Here is a 24293-nt window from a genome sequence, read left to right on the forward strand (position 1 = left end):
TTGTTTATTTCATTGCTTTTTAATGGATTTTACCCCATCTGGATAGAGAGAGGAAACATCATTTATGTGCTATTGAACTGCAAGGAGGTTGTCAGGAGCAGAACTCGCTGCAGTGGGCTTTAGCCAAAAGTATCAGGAACCTTCACTGGAGAGTTGCTCCAGGAGCAGTTGAAATGCCTCCAACTGCCCCGTCTTCCCCATTTCTCCTGACAGGTTTAGATTATTTGGCCTGTGTGTGGAAAGCCACCCCATGGCTTCTAAAAATGATTCAGTTTTTAGAGGAAACGTCTCGTCCTTGAACCCCTTTGGCTAAAGGTTCTGAGCCACACTCTTGAACTGCAGCTTAATTGAGGTATTTGGAGATGATGGTGAGTCTTGAGTAGAAACCGGCCTCTGGGACAGACGCAGGGTGGGACCTTCCTCCACAGAGCCCAGAAGACCCCTCCAGGGCAGGGGGCTGCATCGGGCTTGGTGACATTTGCGGTGAGGCGAGAGTCCAGAGTCCTTTTGTCCAGGAGGTCCCCTGGAGACCCAGGACTTCCATCACAAGCCTCCAGCCATCTCCAGTCTCCAGATTAATCAGCTTCAATCTTCTCTCAATAGCATCAAAGGAGATAAGAGTTTTTCTCCTTGCAGTGCACATAATCAGCCTCTCCTCCTTAGCGTTTGCTTCCTGTGGCTTTGGAGCAGCCCCGAAGGATGGTGCCAGGCTGCCGGCACCCTCACTGCTTAACAATGGTGGGTGTAATCATCTTGTGGAAGGAGTAGTACCTGCAGTCCTTGGGGGGGACCAGGTCCATCACCGTCGTGCTGATGTTCTCCTTCTTGAACCCGGCCTCCACCAGTTGCCCTACCTGGGTCTCCTGTGGGAGAGGAGGGGTGGGAAGGAGCAGCGAGAGTTTGAGCTGCCTGGATGCAACTGGAGATGCTCCTGAGACCTGGCCCGTCTGAGACGGGACAGCACGAGCAGCCAGGAGCGCCGTCTTGGGCTGCTGTGGGCAAAATCCCTCTGACCTTCCCTCCCGTGTTCCTTGCTGAGCCCCAGCCATCACAGATGAGTTAAACAGCCATGGAGTGCTCTGGCTTGTGCTGCTCTGTGGCCACAGTGTCAGGCAAGTGCCTGGGGATGCAGGAGGTGCGCAGGCTGATGGGGTGGCTTTGGGGACCCCAGGTTGGGCTGGGGGTGCCAGGGCCTCCCCAGCCCGGGGAACAACACTCACCTCAAACATCTTCTCGATGTCGGTGTACTTGGTCTTCAGCAGCTCCCCCCAGGAGGTCAGGTTGCAGTAGGTGAGGACCCCGCCGGGCTGCAGCAGGCGGAAGGCATGGTCCTGCAACGAGAATCGAGGGGGACCTGGCTCAGCACCCAGCACTTGGCCCTTGCCTCGCCTCGCACCCAGCGCTCAGCACCTGGCCCCCACCTTACCCCCCTCCAAGCTCTCACTTGTCCCCATAAAGCTGGACATTGGCCCTGTCCTCCGCGCCCTCCTGCTGCTCCCCTCTGGCTGGCTGTGACCACACAGACTGAAAGTGCTGCCAACACCACTGCCATGCTGGGGACATCACGGGGACATTGGGGTTTTCCAGAGGGCACTAAGTCCCAGGTGGCAGGGAGGGTGCTGGGAATGGGGGGGGTTGCAGACCAACACCCGGCTCTGGCTTTGACTCCTGAGTTCCGAAATTCTCCTCTCTGCCCCGCGTGCCCTCCATGTCCCCCACACCCACCTGAGCTGGGGGCTCCGGCCCCTCACAAAGGGCGGTGGGAGGTGTGGGTGCTGCACCCCGCCACGTTACCTTGATGAAGGTGAACTGATGCGTGTGCCAGCTCTCCTGCGACAGCGGGTAGGTGTCATACAGGATCCCTGCCCAGAAACACCAGAGACCGCCCGTTAGCTGGGAGAGACCACCGAGGTGCCAGTGGGGCTCGTGTGCCAGGGGGAAGATCCCCCTTCATGGCCTGTTACTGGTTTTTTTCCTATTTAAAGTTGCACCCCATGTCTCTGACCCCTGGAAGGCAGTGATGTGCTGCTCCCCAGGACAAGGTGCCGCTCCCCGGGCACACTGGCCGCATCCTGTCCCTGCCACTGCGGGAGGGAGCCAGGCTGAGTGCTTGCCTGCACCCTTGCTCTGCCATGGGGACCCCCACCCCATTACCCCCTCCCCAGTCCCACCAGGCTCAGTTATGCGGTGCTTTACCCCTGAAGTGCCCATCCGGCAGCGTCGGTATCACGTCCTCCCACAGCCCCTTCAGGGGCACGACCTGCGGGCGGGAGGGCAGAGGGGTCAGCCTTGGCGGCAGGTGCCCACCGGCACCATGCACCGGCACAACCCGTCCCAGACCTTGTGCGGCTGCGTCCTGGCCCACTCCTCCAGCCGCCGGAAAACTCCCTCGTTGCACTCGACGATCCAGTGCTCCTCAATGTCGAACTCCTCCACCTTGGTGGCGGCGATGGCCATGCCGAAGCCCACCTCCAGCACGCGGCCACCTGGGGACGAGAGGGCAGCTGGGGGGGGGGCGCCTATGCCTCCCCAGGGATGCCGGGCAGCCGGTGCAAGCCCAGCAAACATGAAGACCTGGTTTTCTCCACCTCGGAGTCCCCCCCAGCCCCAAATGCTGCCCTGCTCTTTCCCTCAATGGAGCTTTTTTTGGCGCACGTTGGTAAAGCACGGTGCTGTCCGTGCTGGGGTGAGAAGCCGGGAGCGGCCCCATGCCCCCATCACCCGCTGCCTCCCCAGCTGCACCCCGCAGCAGCTCTTTGCCCCCACTGAACCCCCCTGCCCCGGGCGGCTGCAGTGGGAACAAGCAACCGCTTGCAGTGGTGCTGCTGATACCATCTCTCTGGCAGCATGCAGGAAATGCAACCCAAAAAGCAGCAGGTCCCAGCTGGGCTGTGTTCTGCCCCCGCCAGCGGCTGCACACACACCCACACACCCACACCCACCCACCCCCACCCCCCCCCGTCTTCGCAGCCCCAGCCCCTTTTGGGAATGTGTCACCCTGACGCAAGAGCACAAGTGCCACCATGGCCCCATGCCCACTGTTGCTGCGTGGGGAGCACCGGTGGCAAGCAGGGCGCATATAGTGGGGTCCCCCGGCAGCAACGTCCCCCCGCCAACGTTGTTTGCTCATGGGAAAGCTGCCTGCTTCTCATGCCCGAGCTGCACCCCCACAGCACGGCCCTGAGCCCACGGAGCCACCATTACCCCTCGACGCGGCCACAGCTGCCAGTGAGTGCATGTAGGGTGTCTCCCAGCGCTCCATCACTGGCTTCCCCAGGATCTCCAGGTGGGCGTCGGGTGCATCGTAGCCAGCTGGTGCCTCCTGCCAAGCCGCCCGGCAATCCTCGCCCTCTGCGAAGATGGGCCTTGCCACTGTCTGGGTGCTCATGGCTGTGCCGTTGCTGCTGTGGGGAGGAAAGTCCACCGGCTGGGCTCTGCAGTGCTGGGGGAGGGAAAGGGGCCGCTTGGCTCTTGGCCGGTTTTAAATAGCCAAGGGCTGGAAAAGTGCTGAGTGTGCACGGGGGGCTGGCGACCTTCTGGGTGAAATGGATTCCTTATCAGAAGCTGGGGGTGGGGGCACCATGGGGCAGGCAGGGGCTGCCAGGCCCGGAGCAGCCACGCATGGCTGCCTGCACAGGCACAGCTGGGCGGGAGTGACCGGGTGCCCCATGTTGAAGCAGAGCTGGGGGGGGGTGCAGGAGCTGGGCCCCACTCCTGGTGGGACCGTGCTATGCGTGGCTGGAGTGGGAATTACCAGCACCACTGCCTGCCAGAGCTAGATCACTGCAACTGAGGGACACACAACACACGGAGGAAAGGCTTTTCCCCTCGCTGTGCCGTGCACCGGGGGCCGTGCACAGGGTCGTGGCCCCCCCGCTCCTCCATGCACGGTGCTGTGGCTGGCCAGGGGTGACTCGGACCCCCCCAACGGCAGAGCCGGGCTACACTGGGTGGAGTGGAAGGGATGGTCCTGGGGGGCTACGGGGGGGCGCTGAGCCAGGCACCGGTCCGGGGAAAGGGGGGGGACGGACCCGCACCCTCCCCCCCCCAAACCTCCGCTCAGCGCCGAGCACTGCCACCGCACGTGTTGCTGGCGGACTGCCCTTCCCGTCGGCCCCTGCGCGCCGCCCCGCCCCGCCCCTCCTCGCCTCGCCCCGCCCCTCCCCGCCCCTCCCTGGGCGCGGCCCCGGAGACCCCGTAGCGAGGGCAGGTGCGCGCGCAGCGGCGGTTGGCGGCGCTGAGGGAGCGCGAGCGCGCGGCGGGGGGGGGGGGCCGGGGGCGGCCGTTGCGCAGCTCGGGAGTTTACCGGGGGGGGGGGGGGGGAAACGGGGAACGGCGAGGAGCGGCCGCCCGCAGCCTGTGACCTGTCGTTGGTGCCGCCGCCGGAGGGAAGAGCCGGGCGCGGCCCCGGATACCGCCGAGGAGCCGCCGCCATGAACAGCGTGGGAGGCGCCGACGAGATCGGGTGAGGAGGGACGGGGGGGGGGGGGGAGCGGCTGCCGCCGCTGCCTGAGGAAGCACCGGGGCGGGGGTCCGACCCCCCCTTTTCTGTACCCTGAGGCGAGGGCCGAGCCGGGGCTTCCGTCCGCCGGGGGGTGTGTGAGGGGGGGGGACACCCGTCCCCCTGTCCCTTCCCCATCCGCCGCCGGGCCCGTCCGCCATGCTGGGCCCCTGCGGACCGGGAGGGTAGCGCGCGTCCGTTCCCCCCCCCCCCCCACGTGACCGGCCCGCGCCGGGCTGCGGCGGCAGGTGCGCGCGGCCCAAGGTCACCCGCGGCGCTTCCCGCGCTCTCCCGGGAGCCCCGGCCCCGCCACGGCCGGGGGTACACACACGACACGGGGGGCACATGACACGCCCCGGTTTGTTTTCCCCCCTTTTTGCGTTGCTAATGAGGGGAAGGGGGTGTAAGACCCATCGGTGACTTTATTCCGGTGACTCATCAGGGCTTCGTCGCCTGTGCCCGGAGGGGCTGGCCGGGCCGCGGGGCAGGGACCTTGGTTCTTCACGGGGGGAACGGCGGGACAAAGGCGGCGGCCGGGAGCCTTCCCTCGCTTCCCTCCTCCGTGCTGCAGAGGAGTCCTTGCGCTGCGTGTAGCTGCCCTTCCAAACTTCCCCTCCGCTGACAGATGCCTCCTGCTAGCTGTCCGTCTGTGCAAGCTGCCTCCCTGTCAGAAAAACGCTGGTTTTACTTGAAAGGCTTTCCAGAGATTTTGTGGCTTCTTCAAACTGGTAGCCTGACATAAGTCTAGTTCTTTTGAGAGGTATTTAGTATGATGCTGCTTCGGCGCTGTATTCTAAAGCCTAGCGACATTTAAATTACGGGACTGTAGACTTGGCACGTTAGAACTGAAAATAAAAAAAAAAGATTGGCTGCTTAGCTTTCACTACAAGTTTTGGCACAGAACATGCACATCGTAACTGGTCACCTTTTTTGAAGCTATGGTGGACGCATACCAGTCTTCATTCTCGCACTGTCTCCAGTGCGTAGTAAGCCGCTTATTTACTGTGCGTGTTCTTAATTCGTACAGTCTTAAAAATAGAAGAGGCAGGATAACCGTTTTGAATATAACGTGTTGCTACAAACAACACATATTGCATGAGGTATGTTTAAATGGGTCAGTTTTGCTCTGAAAGTATTTCTGTTTGGTCCTGGGCCTTAATTGCTGTCTGGTGCCTTATGAGAGACCTGATGAGCAGCTTTCTGTGTGCTGCTGTTCTGGAACTGTAGGTGAGCGCAGGCTCCAAGTTACTTGGTGAAATACTGTCAACTTTCATCCTGAACAGGCCTGGTTGTCACAGAGCTTGTTCCCAGTTGCAGACTGCTTAGATTTTGATCCTTCTGAGTTGTAATCAGATTTGAAAGGATTGGATTTTAATCAGAGATGTTAGTTTTCTTTTTTCTTCTCCCCCAAAAGTGCTCAAACGGAAAGGTGGAAGCGTAGAATAAACTGCAGTTTTAGTCAGCTGCCTGTAGTTGTGTGAAGGAAGTTCTGTTTTGAAAGCTGTTGTGAGATGCAAGTCTTAATAGGAAGTTATGAACTTAACCGCTTTTCTAGCCAGAGATTTTAAGTTGAGGAAAAAATACTTATGACGGCTCTAGGCCTTGCAGTAATGTTGATGTGAGTAGGTAGGGCCTTGTGCATGTTATTTGTTGTAATTAGTACTTGGGACTATTTTGAATGAAAGAAAAGTGCTGATCTTGAGATCCTTCTGTCCTACAGGATGTAGCTGACTGGGACTGCGCTAAGAGAAATGATGGACGTTAATCAAACTGCCAGATTATTTTACGTAGGCAAAGAGTTTGTGCTTTTGTTGAGGTTCGACAGTTTTAAAATACCTGTGCATGCTTTCTTACTAATTCTGGGATTATCTGCTTCTGTGACAGATACTTTTATGGCAGAAAAGAATAAATTAGCAAGTAAAATTTTGTCAGGAAATAGTTGAAGTGGAACACGTGGGTTCATGAAACTTGGTTAAAACTTATTATACATACTGTAACTTCTGAAGAGGCATTATTCCGCTCCCTGCTCCCAAATTGAGCACAGCAAGGAATACTGCTGCTTGAGGTGCGTCGTGTCTGTCGGTGTCTTTCACTTACTGGTGTACAGTGCACACTGTGGTACCGTTTGTGGTGGAAAGACAGACCTGCCCAAAGATACAGGCTGGCATTTTGTGTTCTCATCAGGTTCGTGCTGGTGAATTGCTTTATGTTCTGTTGGGGACGGACTATAGCAGCCTTCTAACACTACAGTCTATAAATATGGAGCTTTATGGGGGTGTGCATTTTTGAGGGTGGTGCAAATAGGGATGAGGACAGTGATGTTAGCAGGCTCAAACTGATAGCATAATTTGAAGAACTAGCAGCCCATAAACTGTTTGAACAAAAAGTTTTATAGGAGGCCAGGAGGCAGTGTATGTAAGACCTTATGAACGGGCTGGTGATGCAAGCTGAGCACAGGGAAAGGAACACTCGCCTAGCGTTATTTCATACAACTGTCTTGCATCTGACAGCTGTCTTGTACAATATTGCGTCTAGATTTTTGTGTTAGGTAGGGGTTAGTTAAGTCCTGCGTTTGCTTAGTGTGTTCAGACCAGTCCATCGAGGAGTCAAAGGCACAGTAGTCCTGGCTTTTGGCATTCTATAGTGTGCATATAAATAGAAGCCATGTATTTACATACAGCTGCTGTAGTTGACCTTAGGCAACCCACCTTTTTTGTTTGTTTAAATGTATGTAGGGTGACTACAAATAATTAATAATGGAATTGGAAGGTTTCAGTGACCATTAACAGCAGGGAGTCCTCCGTCCCTGCAGACGGCTTGACGTTCTGTCAGAATGAAGCTAGTATTTTTACATTGATCTTATACACCAAGCTACCAAATTTAGTTTAAAAAGAAAAAAACCCAACAAAACCAACAGTCCCAAAATGTGGTTCGTTGAGAAAATGTAGCTAACACAGAGTCATGGGCTACATCGAAACTTTAATCTGAATATAGCATTAGATCAGTTCTTTTTTCTTCGCTATTATGAAATAAAGTTATTTCCGTATAGAACTTCTTTCCCTGAAAATAATGGCACAAGAAAGAGCACACAGATTTGTGCGTGTGCCCTGTATGTGGAGGAGAAATGTAGTAAAGGGACAGTCATGGAAGCTACCAGGAAGCCTGCATGTGGTGATGACTGTTGGGTGAAGTTTGGCTCTTACCAGAAAATGACCTGTTGCTGAAAACTGGCTGGTGTTGAATAAGCTCTTTGAACCGATGCCATGAGCAAGCTCTTTGCCAGTAGAGGGAGGTGGGGGCAGTTTCCTATCCTTGAGAAAGACTTCGTCATCCTGAAACATGCAAGTAGAAAACAGACCTGCTTTCAGAGAGGGTTGATAATGGATGAAATGTCCTGCTTGTGCTATTGTCAGATGCATTATGATAATGGAGGAGCAGATGCAGCCACTGTCTTCTGCAACACTGTGAAGACTGTACTTTCTTTGCATATTACCAGTGCAGTTATTTTCTGGCCTGCTTAAGAAGATGCTTTGATCTGTGCTTAACAGTTGGTCTTTTTTTTTTGAAAGAGAAGACTTACATCACCTCTCAACTAGTGACTTAGAAATAAAATTTGCCTCGATGGAACAAGACTTGTAGGTACCATGTAATACTGAATGTAGTCACCCCTTATTTTCATGTGTAGTATGCCTACAGTCTTAAGGCATTGGTTTAGTCACTGTTGGCTGTTGTATAAGGGTCATGACATGATGCCCTATCACAGAGAAGTGAATCAAAGTGAAAAGGGACTGCTGGTTTCATCTGCAAGCTGCCCTGCTACACAAGACCTTCTAGTTGCAAGGCTTTTGCTACTGATGCTCCCTGTGCACTAACAGCTCTCTTACTGGGGGGGGTGGCCGATTTCTTACTGCAGTTAGCGGCTCCTGAAAAAAGTAGGTGAGAGGAAGGTTGGTTTTTTGGGTTTTGGGTTTGTTTTTTTTTTTGTTAGGAGAACTTCAACTTTCCCCATGTAAGTGAAGGTACACCAATTGCCAACCTCAGCTCCGCTGCAGCTGTGCTCGGATATATCTGAGGGCAAGTAGAAGACAAAGCAGAATATGGTTCCTCTCTTTGAGGATTGATGAGAGAAACAGAGGGCGTCCTCCAGAGATAAACTATCCCAGCACTTGTCTGTGCAGACCCATAAAAGTATTAACAGAAGAGCTTTTGAGTTGGTGCTTCTTACTGAAAAGGGCCAAGTGTTGAGGTGGCTTTGAACTAACCTTTAATTATGGAATAAATTACTTTGCTTGGAAGTTTTGTCACACCCTAAAGTTGATAAAGAGTTGCAAAGCAGGCAGTCTGGCATTTCGCTGGTCCTCTGTGTGCTTACCCAAGTACTTCGGCGTGCTCTGACACGAAATGGTACCGATTTGGATGCTCTTTTCAGAAGATGAGTTGATTTGGATTTGTCTTAAGTTTTAAGCATGGAGTTTAGTTTGGGTTTTAGCCATGACTTTCTCATCTGTTTGGAGATATCTCTAAACTAGATTGTGAAATGGTTTCACAACTAATTGCTGAATTAGTGCTACTCTGTTATTTAGTACTTGCCTCACAAGTTTGCCTTCTATCTTAGACTTGAACTTGGTAGTTCTACTTTTGCTTTCATTTAACTAGAAGATAATGGTAGACAAAAGTGATTCTGACTGGTCCTTCTAGGTTACCGAGGGAGTAGTATGTAAAAGGAATGGATGAAAGGTTTTTGTTTGTTTTAATCAGCAGTTTAAGGACTTTTCTTTACGACGACAGTACTTCGAGAACACAGGGGCAAGGAAGCCTGAGGGCTGACTTAAGCATTTTTTTATCTGAGGATGGAAAAAACTCATATGCTGTTTTACCCAATTATGCAGCTAGAGAACAAGTATAGAAATTTCAGGTGATGCCCAAATCCAACCATTGCATCTAGTTCAGCATTCCTTCCTGTGGAGTCTTTTTCTTTTAGCTGCGATCCCCATTGGGCTTTGACTGTCTGGCACTGAAAGTTGACCACATCATCCCAGGGCAGATGCATTTACATTGCTTACTATTTGTAAGTTGGTATTAAGTAACTTCAACTGCTGGCATTATTTTTCATATGGCAATGCCTCTAAGTGTAGGAGATGGTAACATCAAGTGTATAAACTTCAGAGCCTGGTGTTATTTTTGCTACAATACCTGTTACAGAGGGCTGCAGCAGCTGTGCTGCTAGTGTATTTTTGTAGAATAATTCTTTTAACCTGTTTTGGTTGTCAGTTATCTTCCTGGTAACATTCAGTGTGAAGTAGCAAATGTATGTAGGAGAGCCCAGCTGTTCTTTGAACTTGGTTTTGGAGGCCTAATGCAAGACTGTGCACACCTCTTGATCCTTAACCTGGGATTAAAGCAGTTAATGGGATGAACTTGGGTATTTAAACTAGGATGTCTGGTGTTCTGTCAGTTTGCTTTATCTCAGAAGTTTTGAATTTTGTTTTCATCCTTAAATTGGAACTGCACGGACCCTGCAGCTGTTTTCTTCTGTTACTAAGAGAAGTTCTGTAAGTAACTTAGCACCAATGATCCAGTCCTTAACAGGAATCCAAACATCCCATTTTAGTTGGGGGGTGGGGGTTAACCAGGTAGAATGACTTTATAATGGTGTTCTTGGATCACTTTTTGAATTTCAGTGATGCTTTATACATATTTTTCTGAACTATGAAGTGTTCCATGCTGGAACTCCTTTCTGTCCCAAAAGAGCAGGTAAATGTACTTAGTGTGATGTTCTACGTTGTTTTTTTTTCCTTCTGGCTATTGCAGTGATTTTTCAAAGCAACACTGCGTTCTCAAATACCTGGATATAAGGTGTTTGGAGGAACGTAGGCTTTTTTTGATATTTTTGTCTTCTCTTTGCATGAAAGAATAAAATGTGTTCCTGTAATAAGCTCACAATCTCTGTTCATGCTTGTGGCATACAAAAGGGGTGCTTCAGTTTTATGCGAATCTTCATGAAACAGAAGGTAGTTGTCACAAAGAATAGTGAATTCCAGTGAAGAATGGGCTTTGTAGTGTATTTTGGAGGCCTCGGTACCGCCAGACCTCCTCAGAGTCGCCAACTTCTGTGTTAAATAAGATAAAGCATCTGTCGTGTAGCACCCTAAAACTTCTGTATGCTTCATTTGCAGAAAACTGTTTGTGGGTGGCTTGGACTGGAGTACAACACAAGGTAAGCTAGGTATTCTACAGTCGTTGAGCCAGGCCTTTGTGAACAGCAAAACAATGTACAGATACATAGCCTTTTAACAGATAATACTGTGGTAGGAAGATTTGGATGAGGTTCTACCGCTCTCTTCTGTTAATGAATACAGTTTTCTGTAGAGAGTTCGAATATACATTAATCACTTCTGGTTTTATATTTTCTATTGGTGTTTGGTACTGAAGTTTTTGTCAACTCAGAAGATTACTATTTTCTGTCATGGCTTTACTATGATACTACTTTCCTTTTGTATGAGTGGAAATAAACCGTTCTATACCATTTGTGTAGAGGAAGTAAAATTTAACCCTTTTCAGAAGATGAGTTTGAACTTGTTTAGCTGTTTGCTTATCTTTTGTCTCATAATTGTGAACACAGCCTGGTAAAGTTAATATCTGGAGTTTTTTTGTTTTTTGTTTTTTTTTTAACAGAAACTCTTCGTAGCTACTTCTCCCAGTATGGAGAAGTTGTAGACTGTGTAATAATGAAAGACAAAACAACAAACCAGTCTCGAGGATTTGGATTTGTCAAATTTAAAGATCCCAACTGTGTGGGAACAGTACTGGCCAGTAGACCTCATACGTTAGATGGCCGAAATGTAAGTTGCTTTTGTGTTTTGTTTTTTTCTGCTTCGGAACTTTCTGCTCCAGACTGCTTCAAAGATCTGTTTTAAATTCTGGCTTCTTATCTGCAGACTGGGTAGTGTAAAAGTTACCTGATTGTTGGTTTTAATTATTTATTGTAAGACAGCTTTAACTTAATGATTTGTGTCACATTGTAGAAGCGATGTATTTACGATAGCTTTGATCTGAGGCGCTGGATTTCAGCAGTGCTGTGTTCAGCTGCCATAAACATAACTTTTAGAACAATATTCTGCACGCTGAGATCTGACCAAACTGGAACTTCTTCCAGATTGATCCAAAGCCATGTACACCTAGGGGGATGCAACCAGAAAGGACACGACCGAAAGAAGGATGGGTAAGGAAAGATACTCGGTGTATCCTGCCTGTTTTCAAAGTTTTGGCTTACCTTCCAGCAGTTCAATTGAATTCACTTGGATTAAATCCATGTTTTAAAATTGGGAGTCAGTATGCAGGCCTTGAGTGTAAATTTTATTTCTGAACAATGTCTTCTACTTGGATTTCCATGGTAAGACTCCAAGTACAATACAGTGTTAATGAACAATTTGTGTTTGCGTCAAACCCAGTTTGTGGGTGTGGTATTTTCTTAAGCTCTTAGCAGTGCTTTTAGTTGAGTTCTTCAAATCTTGAACCAAGTGTCTGGAAGCACACTCACGGGACTGATGCTCTTTTCCAGCCTACTTCACACCCTGCAGGTTAATATGATTTCCTTATAAAATGAGTAAATGGCCTCAGGACACAGTCCCTAGTTATCTGATCTTCTGAAGAACAGAGACTGGGTTATAACTGCAAACACTAAACTTCTGAGCTCTGAATGTGCAGTTGTGTCACTTTAATGACTGTGAGACTTCAAGCCTGGAGATGGCTCCCCCTCAACCTGCAAGAGATCATTGTTCATGTTTAAGTGTAAAACACTAGAAGTAGCCAACTTTATTGTCCTTCTGACTGAATTTTTTCCTCCTTGATTTAGCAGAAAGGATCCAGGAGTGATAACAATAAATCAAATAAAATTTTTGTTGGTGGGATTCCTCATAACTGTGGCGAGACAGAGCTCAGGGAATACTTCAAGAAATTCGGAGTGGTGAGTCATTCAGCATGATGGCAGTTATCAGTTGGTTGCAAGATGCTTTCCCTCCCCACTGCCTTTTCTCAGATTTTTGTCAAGCTGTCAGATTTTGGATTAATTTAGACAAACTGCTGTAGGGACATATTGAAGCATTTTGTGATAAACTGTAGTAAACGTTCATCATCTTGAAACGTATCTTGCTGTTTGTCAAAATCTATTGCTCTGATATGTAACTTATTTTGCTGCTTCTGTCTCCTCTTGTTTAAGTGTACCTGGTGCATTATTCTGTTCCCTTCTTGCAAAAACTCCTGAGTTGAGCTGGCTTAAGAGTAATTTTTTCTCTTTTAAATTGATAACTTGCAGCTCGGCAATTAAAAAATTTTTGTTGAATTTTTTTTGAGGGGGGGAACAGCAAGTACTTCAGTGAGCTTATGTCTAAGATCCCTGTCTTCGACTACATGTACAGATAGGTTAAATTTTGGAGTCTCCTGCCATTATTTTGGTAGCAGTAGTGGCTTTCAAATCATCAGCTGAGTTCTGTTGTCCCTAGAACCTCCATTCTAGAGACAAACTGGTACTCATGTTATGCACCTGTTTTTAATTCAGTTTGTAACCTCAGACTGAAACAACTATATCTTCTGATTTGGGGGTTGTTTTTCTATTTAGTTTTAATTCCCATTTATCCCAACTGTTGTTGCTCCTTTAAGATGGTAAACTATTGAACTAAGTTACTAAATTCAGCTGTGAATAAGTCTGAGAAACTTAAAGATTGCCTGAGTTAAATTCAAGACTGTGCCAGTGGACATGAACTTGCCATCTTTGAGTGGCATTTAGTGTGTTCTTTTGATACTTTTAATCACCTTTCTCTAAGATCTCTTCTTAGTGGCAGCAAAGGATTTGTTGATTCTTTCTCAAGTGGCTAAGTTTATCAACAGTACTGTATTTAAAATTTGATTAAGATAATTTTTAAAAAAAAATATAAAAGGCAATGGCTAACAACTGTTTCTTTAGTTTGAAAGGCTGCAGTAGACTTGTAAATAAAAATGGGGGAGCATGTTCCACAGCTGTGGAGCATAATTTCTAAAGGCTCTTCCTCACAGACTTTTGGCTTTCCAATTCTGACCTCTGGATGGCTTGGGAGATACAGGGTTATGTTCCACCAAATATAGAAGGCAACAGCCATTAAGTGTAAGTGCCTTTAAAAGTAAGTAGTAGAACTTTAACAATAGTATAGAAATTGGGGAGTCTGTGTAGCATTCTTAATAAGTTATCTTTGGAGAAGTAGAAGCTCTTATATATGTATGTTTTGTGGCCACAGAGTGAAGAGACAAAAGCAGGCACTAATTCTTAGACATGGTAATTGCTTGGTAAATAAGACCAGTGTGAAGAAGGGGGGGATCCAAATGGACCAGTGGGGAAAAAATCTGGCACTGTCACATGGCATAATCCCCGAATGGGGATAAATCTTAGCTGTTAGCATCCAGTAGTATATATTCAAGTGAGTGTATATGGTATAATAACTTGAAAAGCATGTTTTCTAGCTGTAAGTAAAAGGTGAATTTGCATCAGATTTTAAGCAAATTCAGGGGTTTCTAGTAAAAAATATCCTAAGATTGACTTGAAGGCGAAGATGTGATTCCATGAGATCATACACGTTTTGTGACCGCTTTTCTGCATCTGAGAAATTTAAAGGCAGTTCCTTTCAGCTGTTTTAATATTGCCTTTGACGTAAATGTTACACCACTGGTTTTGTTTAAATTGTAGTGCTCAGTGGTGCTTATTCTGAAAAAAATCTCGAAGCCTTTGAACAGCTTGCATTTTCTGTTTTTTTTTTTCCTTTTTTAAGTTAAAATCACACTGATACTGACCATCCATAACTTAGGGTTTTTTTGTAATGCTATTTAAAGCATCAATTTATAATTGGTACTCTGTGCCACACTGATATTCAAGTAAGTAATTCAGAGAAGTCGTGCAAATTCTTAAATGTGTTTGGAGTTAAAGCTGCTTTTCATATTGAGAGTGAAAATGTTTAAAAATGGAAAAAGTAATCTTTTAAGAAGCCACACTGATGAATAGTATGTTGAAAAACAGAAACCTTTGAGTTTTTTTATAGACTATAGTGTGGGTATAAACAGTGTAGCTACCTTAATGCTAGATTAAAATCTTAAGCCTGATGAGACCTTAAAAAGCCACGATGTAGCAGCTTTTCAGAACAGATGAACTCAGGCTTTTCTTAAACTGCCATAGAGCAATATTACCAATTTGTTTGCACTGTGCTAGGACAGCCTGGTATTGATGGCTACATCGAGCATTTAATTGTGCTTTGTGGATAGAGTGCGGGAAACCAGCCTGTAGTAACTGTTTATAACACTCCCCTGGTAGCACAGTTAGTAGAATTTCCCTTCTCTCTTCCAGGTCACTGAAGTTGTAATGATCTATGACGCAGAGAAACAGAGGCCCCGAGGTAAAGGCTGATCTAGTTTGTCCTTGAAATTTCTTCATACTCTCCTATAGTCAGATGGCAAACTATTTCACACCATCAGAAAAGGTAGACTTTTTTTTTTCTATGTTGCCTCAGGAAAAAGAATAATTCACTGGGCAAATATCACTTCAAGTCTAGACTCTTCATCTACAGCTTTAGTTGGTATCTGTGCATTTAAAGTCAGATGTTTCATGTTCATTTATGGGTTTTTTTGCTAGTTTTTTAGTTGAATGAAATTTGATTCTCGAGCCGCTCCTGTGGCTTAAGGTACTATTGGGGGGGGAAAAAAAAAAAAAAAGAGCAGACTTTCCTCCTGTTCCACCTGAAAGGTATGTTGATGTCTGTAATTGCATGGGGGGGATACTCCAGTTCAGAGTACTTCTGAACATGAGATTAGAACAGAATCCATCCATTATATGCTTTTTGTTTTGGTTAAATGGCTTCACTTAAAGAAAAACACTTCTTAAACTACAGAAAATAATTCTGAAAAATATATATATTTTTTGTTTGGGATGTATAATCCCTGTATGCTAGATGGCTTTTTTAAGAAAAAAAAAAAAAAGAACTGGAAGTTTCACTAGACTATTTAATCAAGTTGGTAACCTTTGGTCAAAATATGAAGCAAGTTTCATGTCATCCACTTTCCATTGCATCTGTCATCTGTTTGACAATTAAGAGGCAATATTTTAAATATGTAAAGCTTAGTTGCACTGACCACCTTGTAGCATGTTCTACATGCTAGAGAATAGTTTGCCATCTGAACTTTCATTTCTCTTCTGACTCATGATTAAGAAATATATTCTTCACTTCATATTTATTAAGCTGTTAAGTCTTAGTTTTATTTTTAATTTAGACATACATCCTTAGTGACATATTTAAGTGTTTCATAGTAAAGTATGGTAATGTTAAGTAAGTTCTTTTTTTTTTTTTCTTTTCTCTCTGTGAATTGTTTGACTGTGATTAACGATATCTCTTTAGATTTCTTCTCTCTAGGTGATAATTTATCACAGAGGTACAGGCCAGTTCCACAGTCAGAGGAGGGACGGGCTTTGTCTTTTATTGGAGTGTAAACGAAGTTTCAATATATTTGTTTTTTTGTTTTCTTGGTTTAGCTATCTTAATCTTCTTTCAACAGATACCTTTTATTTAAGCAGAACATAAATTCATCGATTTAAATGCTCTAGAGCGTTTGATTTTAAATAGAGGAGGCAGTGGAGACAAAGATACGGGCATCTGAATAGAATTTGTGGCTGAAGTTCTGAAATATTTCAGTAATTATTGTATCTTCTATGTCTTTGTAATATTTAATCCCAGCCTTGCAGCCTCTGAGCAAAAGGTACTAAAACATCATGCCTGGTCTGGATTAGTCCTGGTCTCAATTAATAGCTTCTCTGCTTAAAGCTATACTAAAAAAAAAAAAAAAGTCTTCGAGTCCACTTACTAGGTAGTAGTTTAAAGCAGAAGTGACAGATGTGCACAGGTTTGAAAACCTGTCTGTCTCCATCCATTGCGCAGATGTACTGCAGAATACTTTCTCCCTTAATTGATCTGACTTCTTAAACAGTGTTCTTGAATCGTGTTGCTCTTGCTTTCATTTTTGTTCTGTTACATTCTTTTATGTAGTGTGGTAACTAACTGTCATCTCCAAAAATGGCCTTGTTAGTCCCTGGGGGTGTGCTAGGAAAAATTCCTCATAGTTTGTATTTGGTATTCCTGGTTGTGCATCCCAGAACACATTTTTCTCTTGCCTTCTCTTTCTGATCTGTATTCTTTTGCACAGAGTGCTACTCAGTCTATACACTTGTCCTTTTAATATAATACCTAAATGACTATATATTTAAAAAATTTAAAAGGCCAATTCACTGCCATCTTCCACTCATACCATTCTGAATTTTGCCCTCTTCCATTAACTTTACCATACTTGCATTTTGAACAGATCCCTTACTGCATGTCATTTTACTAGTTTGCTGGTAGGAGGAGGGAAAAATGATCCCTGTTACTAATCCCTGTAGCATTCATCTACCTTTAGCTTCTCACAAGAATACTGGGAACCAGATTCTCGGTTAGTGTCAGAGCTACAGTGATGCCCTTGAGGAGCTGTCTGTGTGTCTTCAAGTATCCAAGTCGTCTTTGCTTACTTGCAGTCCCTACCTACTTCTGTTAGCTCTCCTGCAAGCAGTGCTTTCATCAAAATTCTTTTCAGAGTCCCAAGTATAAGCACAGCCAGCCTCGTTACATCTTAAAAGAAACAGTGGCTTTGTTGCAGTCTCTGCTTCTCATGCTTTCTATTCTTGGCTAAACCAACAACTGTGAAGTAATTTACAGGTTCTTGCTGCGTTTGTTCTCTTCTTCCCCTTGGCTGCAAACCAGCATCATTGCTCTGTTCTGTAGTCCACTTGGATTCCTGCTAAATGCAATTAGTTTCTGTAGTCTTCAATAAAGTCCTGTCCTTCAAAAAATAAAGCTACTGCATGTTAGACTTCATCACTTTTACTGTATTTAAAATCTCATGTTGTTGGAATTTTGCTGTGTATTGTACTCTGATTTCTTCACTGTTCCTTATCTTGCGGTGTTTGACCCTTTTAAATCCTTTTTTTTTTTTTTTTTATTCCCCCACCCCTTTACTGGCTTCCTCAATAACCTCTTACTCTCCTTCCTTCTCCCCCTCCAAACCCCATCCCCATACCACAATCTATTCCTCTCCTTTGGTCTTCTTGGAATCAAGTTAAACAAGCAACCTTCATATGTAGATGGGTATCCATCATTATTCTTTCCCATGTCTTTTTAGATAAAGGCTGTAATACTAAATGTGTGATTTAAATACAAATACTTTTCTTTTGGCTCTAATACTTAGATTGCTAGTTAACCTCAGACAAATATATTGTGATGAAATGCTGCTCTCAATTTTGAGGCTGCTTTCATCACAGGTCAACAAAACTTCGTTTATACTGCCAGTCTCTTGTGTGTGGGAAATGCTAAGTTTTTTCCTTTTTATTTTAAGTTTATTTTAGTGATGTCTTTTGCTCTTGTTGCTGACAGCAGAATTTGACCTGCTGGAATCTATTTTGGCCTGTATCTTTGTGTATTTTTTTATATATAAACTTTCTCTACAATAGGCCTCTTTGGGCTTACCCAACCCAGTTGGATAAGCTTAGAGAGACACTAACTGTTATAGATACTGTATTTCTGTTTAACGCTTTAGAGCAATATATGGCTGCTGTCAGCACTAGCTGCAAAGCAAAATGCAAACCAAGGGGGAAATCTTGGGTTTCAGAAAAGCAGAAATGCATCCATGTTCCATATGCTTTTGATGCCGCACCTCGTTTTTCTTTCTAATTTTAATTGCTCTACCTTAGCTAATCTAAAGAATGGCACAATTTATGTACTGCATGTGTTCTTACCTTTCCTGGGATTTGGTTGTTACACCAGCAGTGAGTGGTTGATGGCATGAACCAGCCTCTGTGTTCTGTGAAATTAACCACTCTTTTGCCACTCTCTCGGCAGTATCAGCAGCTACAACCTAAGTGCAGTGGTTCTCAAAGCATGACCTCAAAAAGCGACTTAGTCCTGGGGCTTTGCCTCTTTTCCAGCATCTTCTACAGGCATCAGGCACTCCCCCGCAACCTTTTTAAAAGCTGCTGGATTCAGCTGAGCTGCCGCCATTGAGGGCTATGGTCATCAGATAAAAGGGAATGAGCCACCCTTGGGGATCTGGAGCAGTTAGTAGCAATGTCTTGGGCAAAAAGAGGGACTGAAAAGTGTTGCATATATTTTCAAGAGAAAAGCAGCAGGAAATAAAAGAAATAAAATAGATTAAGGGATGTAACGGCAAGTATCGCATTCTATATAAGCAAGTTGGCAGGGGTTGCTGTGTTTGGAAGGAGTAATGTCTATTATGTGCTTTTTCTAAGGTGTGGAAAACTTGAGAACCTCTGATCTAGGTTGTTAGTTTCTGAAGCTTCTCATTCATCCATGGAGTGGTAAAATTTTTCATGCTTTAACAGCTACATTTCAAAGACAACTTTCTTATTTTCCATGGAAAATATTCCCTAATTGGAAGATGGGATAAGGGATGGGAGGTAGTTGCTTTGCAGCTTTGGGGAACAGGGACATAATTGGTTTTCCCTGGGAACCTAGTCTGAATCAAAGATAGGAGCAGCAAAGTTGCTTGGCTTTAATCTGCTGTCCCACAAGTATTTTGTTTTTAATCATGTGGCACAGTTATATTTATGACTATATAGCACTTTTTTCCATTTCCTGGTAGGTCGGTTAGGAATGAAATCAAAAGATAGTTAACAAGCTCAGTTTGTAAGTTGCATGTGTGAAACCAAGATGAGGCATTAATTGCCTAACTACAGGAAGTATCCATTGCAATTTTCTTGGATTGACTTCTTTTGAAAATTTAACACAAGTCTCGGTTATCTGAAACCCCTGCTTGAACCCTTGGTCCGCCCCTAATACTGTTCATCATCCTGTTTTGTGTCACAACACCCTGCTACCTTGATTCACTCTTCGTCGTTGGCTAGGTTTTGGATTTATTACTTTCGAGGACGAACAATCAGTGGACCAGGCTGTCAACATGCATTTTCACGACATCATGGGCAAAAAAGTGTGTAGTTGTAGTTTTATTTTACCTTAAGAAAGAACCAAGTCTTGGGCAACTAGCAATTTCACTGGTGAATAAAACTTAATTGATTCAGTTAGGTGGGACAGCATGTAAGTCCAAATTCGAGGCTTTATCCATGAAGGTGGGGAAAGTCTTCTGAGTTTGCTTAAATGGGCGAGAAAGGCAGTTAGCTTGTGGCTTAGCCTGTAGAAGAGACAGATCTTGAAAGCCTGAGAACTTCGGCTGTGGGCTGTTTTGTTTTGGGTAAGGCCTTGTGCTTACAGACCTGGGGGGTTGCTCTGGCTGAGCATAGCTTACATGGGGATGAACTGATGATGACTACCTTTGTTTTGAGCGCTGCTTAGGTGCAAGGATAGAAGTTAGTTGTTTCCAGCTGTTTGAAAATCAGAATCCCAATGAAATCTGAGTTGCTCAAGGCTTGGTTTAAGATACCACTCCTTCAGATGTATATTTGATACTCAAATTTTGAGGTGGTCTGAGACAATCTATATAATCTTAAAACTTAAAAAGAAAAAGAAAAAAACATCGTGAAGGATTGGTTTTTTAAAAAATTGGGTCACTTACTGTGAAACTTTGATACAAACCCACGTACTCTATATAGTATTTAACCACAATGCAGTTAAGTGACCTCTGGTTGTTTCATCTTCATACTGTGTTGTCAGCAAATGGATGTTTGATAGGGAGGAATTTTTTTAGGCTTGCTTTGATGTTACTCAGCAAGGAACATGCTTGTACCTGTGGAAAAAAATAAAAGCAAAGTAAATTGTTGCAGGACACAAGTTTTATACAGAGAAAATAAAGAAAAAATAACCACAGGAAATTCTGGTAAATTTAAAGTCCTTGCAGCTTTACAGTATATGCACAGTTTTTAAAGTAAGTGTTAAAACTGCTAACCTTAGAGTGAGTAGATTTCAAGGAAACACAAGAACACTTGTCACTTTCCTTAAATTACTGCATTGTATAATTTTTGGATTGTCTTTTAAAGTCTCTATGTGCTGATATTTCATAAGCGTTTATTTAGCTAGCAGGGGATATATTCTTGTGAATCAGTGAAATTTTGGTAATTATGCAGTATATAATGCTTTTTATTCCTGTGAACTTGTTCTGGGGTTGAGGGGTGGGCTGATTTCCTAATAATGGAAATGAAGCAAATGAAGAAATGCGCTTGTGTAATCAAGAACACTAGTGTATGTTCTTGATTACTAGTATTTTCCTCTTGTGAGCAGTTGAGCACTCCCATTTGCAAGCAGATGCACTCACAGCAGTAAATTTACATTGGTATGTGTAAGAATTATCTATATCCTATGTACATCCTCTGATTTTTCCTTGGAATTGCCTTAAACTTACATGAACCACTTAAATGAGAGGTCATATCACGAAGCAGCATGCTAGATATAAATAGGAACAAAGGATAGTACATACGCTGTCATGGTTCTGGGAAAGTACGGAGAACCCTGTCTGAGCCTTCGAAATGTTGCCTTTTATGCTGCTGGCTTTCATAATACGTCAGTGCTAATTCAGAGTTCTCTGTTGTTTCCCAAACGATCTCAGTACCAAAATGAAATAATCTATTTTTGCCCCCCCCCCCTTTTTTTTTTCTCCTTTCAATGACATAAAAAGCAGAAATACACAGAGTCTTTTCAGCTAGGAGCAATGGAGATGCCTCATTTTTTTTGGTGTGAACTGGGTTTTAGGCAGGTGTAGAATTTTAACCTCAGTGCTAAGAATATTGCACAGGGATTTTTCAGTCCTCAGTTTGGCAATTCACTGCTTCCAAATGTGCACTGAAAAATTAATGGAATTCTTCCACATAGATTAATGAACTCCAGATACTCCGCTCTCTTCATTGACTAATAATGCCTACTTTAAAAATGGTATCTCTTTCTTTTTGGTAATTAAAAAGGTATTGCTGAAATGAATCCATATGTTGTTGAAAGGAAAAAAAATTAAAATTGCAAGAAGGACTCTGCTTTTGTAAGCAATAACTGAATTCCCTCAAGGCAAATGTGTTAAGACTCATTAATTTGAGTCCTTTGAAAAATTCCCTTGGTTCCTCTCTGGAAGGGCCTTCAGCTGACAGAGATTTGGTTACTGTCATGTCTAATGTCCTTGGGGCATCTGCAGTGGGGTGGGGGCGGGGGGCTTTGTCCTTGCCTTGTGCCTGTTTCCTGTTTGTTCTCTGACATGAATGGTTTTTAAGACATGGCAGGAAGAATTCTGAATACTTTATTTTCCATACTACTCAGGCCCATTGATGATTGAGATTTATTTTCTTTGTACTCTGGCACCCATTAAAATTAATCATAAAATAAAAAAGACTTTAATTCAGCATGCATGAGTGCTGAGAGTGTTTCATTAAATCAGAAACTGGATTTTTTTGAGAGGTTTATATTGAATGTGCAGCTTATTTTAAGTAGGTCAAATGCACTTATTCGATGGCTTGGAACACTAGGACATTTTATCTTTGAATAAAATAAGTTAAGCACTGTGGCTTACTAATTTTAAAAACAGGAGGGCTTTTGTCACTGACTTAACACAGTATGAAGATTTGCTTCTTATTGACTCAACTGTCCATTTTTATTACTTGCATGTTTGTTTACTTTTTTGTTAGATGTAATGTAAGATTCTCTTATCACATCCATTCCCTCTGACATTGTTTGAGTTAATTGAGATTCTTTAAGCGTTAGCCTGGGGAAGGTAAGTCTTTATCTTCCATTAGACATTTAAATAAAATCTAAGTTTAAAAACAAACAAACAAAAAAACAAACAAACAAATGTGTGTTTCTCAGGTATGAGCAAAGCTGAAATTGTAGTTAGATGGGGTGGGTTTAAACTGTAACTTTCAAATGAACCCCAAACATGTTTGAATGGTTAAAGCATTAGTACCCTTTTTCAGAGCGTACTCTTTACTCAAAGTTCTTTTTGTTTTACTGAAAATGTCATCTTTGTAACGCCTGCCTTAAATGTTAAATTAGTATATAAATAATTTAAGATTATGCTTTTTTAAGTGAAGAGCCGTTGTAAGAGGGTACTGCTGTTTTAAGATTAAAGCCAATGAATACTGTACTATGATGAAACCTCAGTGATTTGTAGGATGTGTTTTACTTGAAATACCTCAATAGTAGGACTTGTAATGTCTTACCATCATATATATTGTACCTGAGAAACATTTTAAATTACTGGCCTTAAGTTTAATAATTAAGTATTTAGACATAAGTCATAAGATGCTAAGTGTAGTCTTAAGTGTAATTAAGGGTGTGTGTGAAGGGAAGGGGGGTTTATTAACCTGCACCATCTCTCCTAAATGGTGACTCTGTTTGTTTAGGTGGAGGTGAAACGCGCAGAACCTCGTGATAGCAAAAGCCAAACTCCAGGGCCACCGAGTGCCAGTCAGTGGGGAAGCAGGATCATGCCAAGTGCTGCCAATGGCTGGGCAGGTCAGCCCCCTCCGACTTGGCAACAAGGATATGGCCCTCAAGGTACTGCTTTAGTTTTCTTGGAGTCACTGTTGCAAGCATCTTGCCTTTACAGCTTGCTGGTAATTTCGTTTTCTGGCAAATGACAGTATTCCCAGGTTTATCAATGCTATTGCTCTGCTGGATTATTGATAGCAGAACTAAAATTGCACACATCAGTCCTTCCCAAGTCTGTTGAGATTGTTCCTTCACTTCTTTTCCCAAAAAACTTTGTTTCATAGGGTTGTACCAAGTCTAGCGTGTGTCCGAGGCGGTGCTTCACCTGTTCTGTTTGGTTCTGCCTCTCCCCACGTAGAATCGGCATGGTTTTCGGTAATGCGGAGAAGGTGTTGAGAAAGCTCAACGGCTCAAGTTGTGTCTCCAGCTGTGGGATTGTGGCCTGCGTGAGACCCTAATGAAAAATTTTGTTGAAATACAGGTTTTCAAGGATGAGGCAGTTTCAAAGGAAGTTATAAGTAAAATTTGAAAGGGATGAGAGAAAAACAGATGGTCTTGTCTTTAGATTTTATTGCTTAATGTAGCCTGGAAAAATAACAAGCAGCTATGGGGCTAGCAGTGGTGCAGGGGAACACTTACTGCATATAATTTTCTTGATTCAGCTTGAACCCTTCAGGGCTGAAAGGAGAGCAGGCATGTGTTTTGGGTTTGATGGCTATAAACCCCACAAGATTTTGTAGACAGGATAAATATGCTGAGTTCATCCAAAGACAGTTTTGATAACTTATGGAGAAATATGGTGGTATAATTGAGTTGCGTTTGACAGAACAGAACTTGCTTGCTCTGATATATGAGAAATTTTCACCTGGGGGGCTAAAGGGAGTGTCACTGCTTCATCTATTGCTACAATAGATGATACCTCAGTGGAGGGATTGCTTGTTTCCCCATGGTGCTTATTAACTTGAAAGCTGCAGCTGAGGCTTTGACATTCTGCACAGATGTGCTAATCTGCAACTGCGCAAATTGAGAAACTAGATTATTTTCAATGTGGTTATTTGTAGAGAAGACGATATCTGATCCACTGGAAAGATTAATGTAAAACATAAATGCATTTATCTTTCAATCTTAATGCTGCAACGAATGCAGATGATGATGTTTTTATGGTTCAAAAACTTCAAAAATAACTACAATAAACCTGGTAGTATATTAAAAATGCTTTGGATGTGTATTCTGCTGTGATTATCAGTGCTTTTGTTCTTTATACCAGTATAGTTTCTTGCACTTGGTATGCTTGCAGCTCTTGAACGCTCCATCTGATT

At 44.2% G+C, this 24293-nt stretch overlaps 2 protein-coding genes across 9 annotated transcripts in view; one reads left to right on the forward strand and one right to left on the reverse strand.

The window, feature by feature from the left end:
* Window positions 1-5042, reverse strand: GAMT (guanidinoacetate N-methyltransferase). Of its 3 annotated transcripts, none has more exons than XM_075037781.1 (7): window positions 4555-5033; window positions 3205-3442; window positions 2341-2486; window positions 2197-2260; window positions 1795-1862; window positions 1221-1331; window positions 1-863 (listed from the first exon to the last, which is right to left on the reverse strand). In XM_075037781.1, exons 1-7 carry the CDS (start codon window positions 4846-4848, stop codon window positions 723-725), a joined length of 1062 nt encoding a protein of 353 aa, XP_074893882.1. In that variant the 5' UTR covers window positions 4849-5033; the 3' UTR covers window positions 1-722. The 3 variants fall into 3 exon arrangements, with proteins under 3 accessions (XP_074893882.1, XP_074893884.1, XP_074893883.1); XM_075037783.1 differs by lacking the exon at window positions 4555-5033 and adding an exon at window positions 4054-4113 and having other exon boundaries at window positions 3205-3404; XM_075037782.1 differs by lacking the exon at window positions 1-863 and adding an exon at window positions 871-1120 and having other exon boundaries at window positions 4555-5042.
* DAZAP1 (DAZ associated protein 1) overlaps window positions 4309-24293 on the forward strand; it is a 26843-nt gene continuing 6858 nt past the window's right edge. The window contains exons 1-8 of one of the 6 annotated variants that reach the window (XM_075037774.1): window positions 4309-4465; window positions 10678-10718; window positions 11177-11343; window positions 11658-11723; window positions 12357-12467; window positions 14868-14916; window positions 19461-19543; window positions 22887-23040. In XM_075037774.1, the coding sequence (XP_074893875.1) occupies window positions 4434-4465; window positions 10678-10718; window positions 11177-11343; window positions 11658-11723; window positions 12357-12467; window positions 14868-14916; window positions 19461-19543; window positions 22887-23040 (703 nt within the window). In that variant the 5' untranslated portion in view covers window positions 4309-4433. Of the gene's footprint in view, window positions 4466-10677; window positions 10719-11176; window positions 11344-11657; window positions 11724-12356; window positions 12468-13552; window positions 13641-14867; window positions 14917-19460; window positions 19544-22886; window positions 23041-24293 lie in introns of those variants that run through there. The other 5 variants (XM_075037775.1, XM_075037776.1, XM_075037778.1 and 2 more) reach the window with 5 other exon arrangements.

The sequence above is a fragment of the Buteo buteo genome, chromosome 10, assembly GCF_964188355.1.
Source record: "Buteo buteo chromosome 10, bButBut1.hap1.1, whole genome shotgun sequence".
Classification (NCBI taxonomy): Eukaryota; Metazoa; Chordata; class Aves; order Accipitriformes; family Accipitridae; genus Buteo; species Buteo buteo.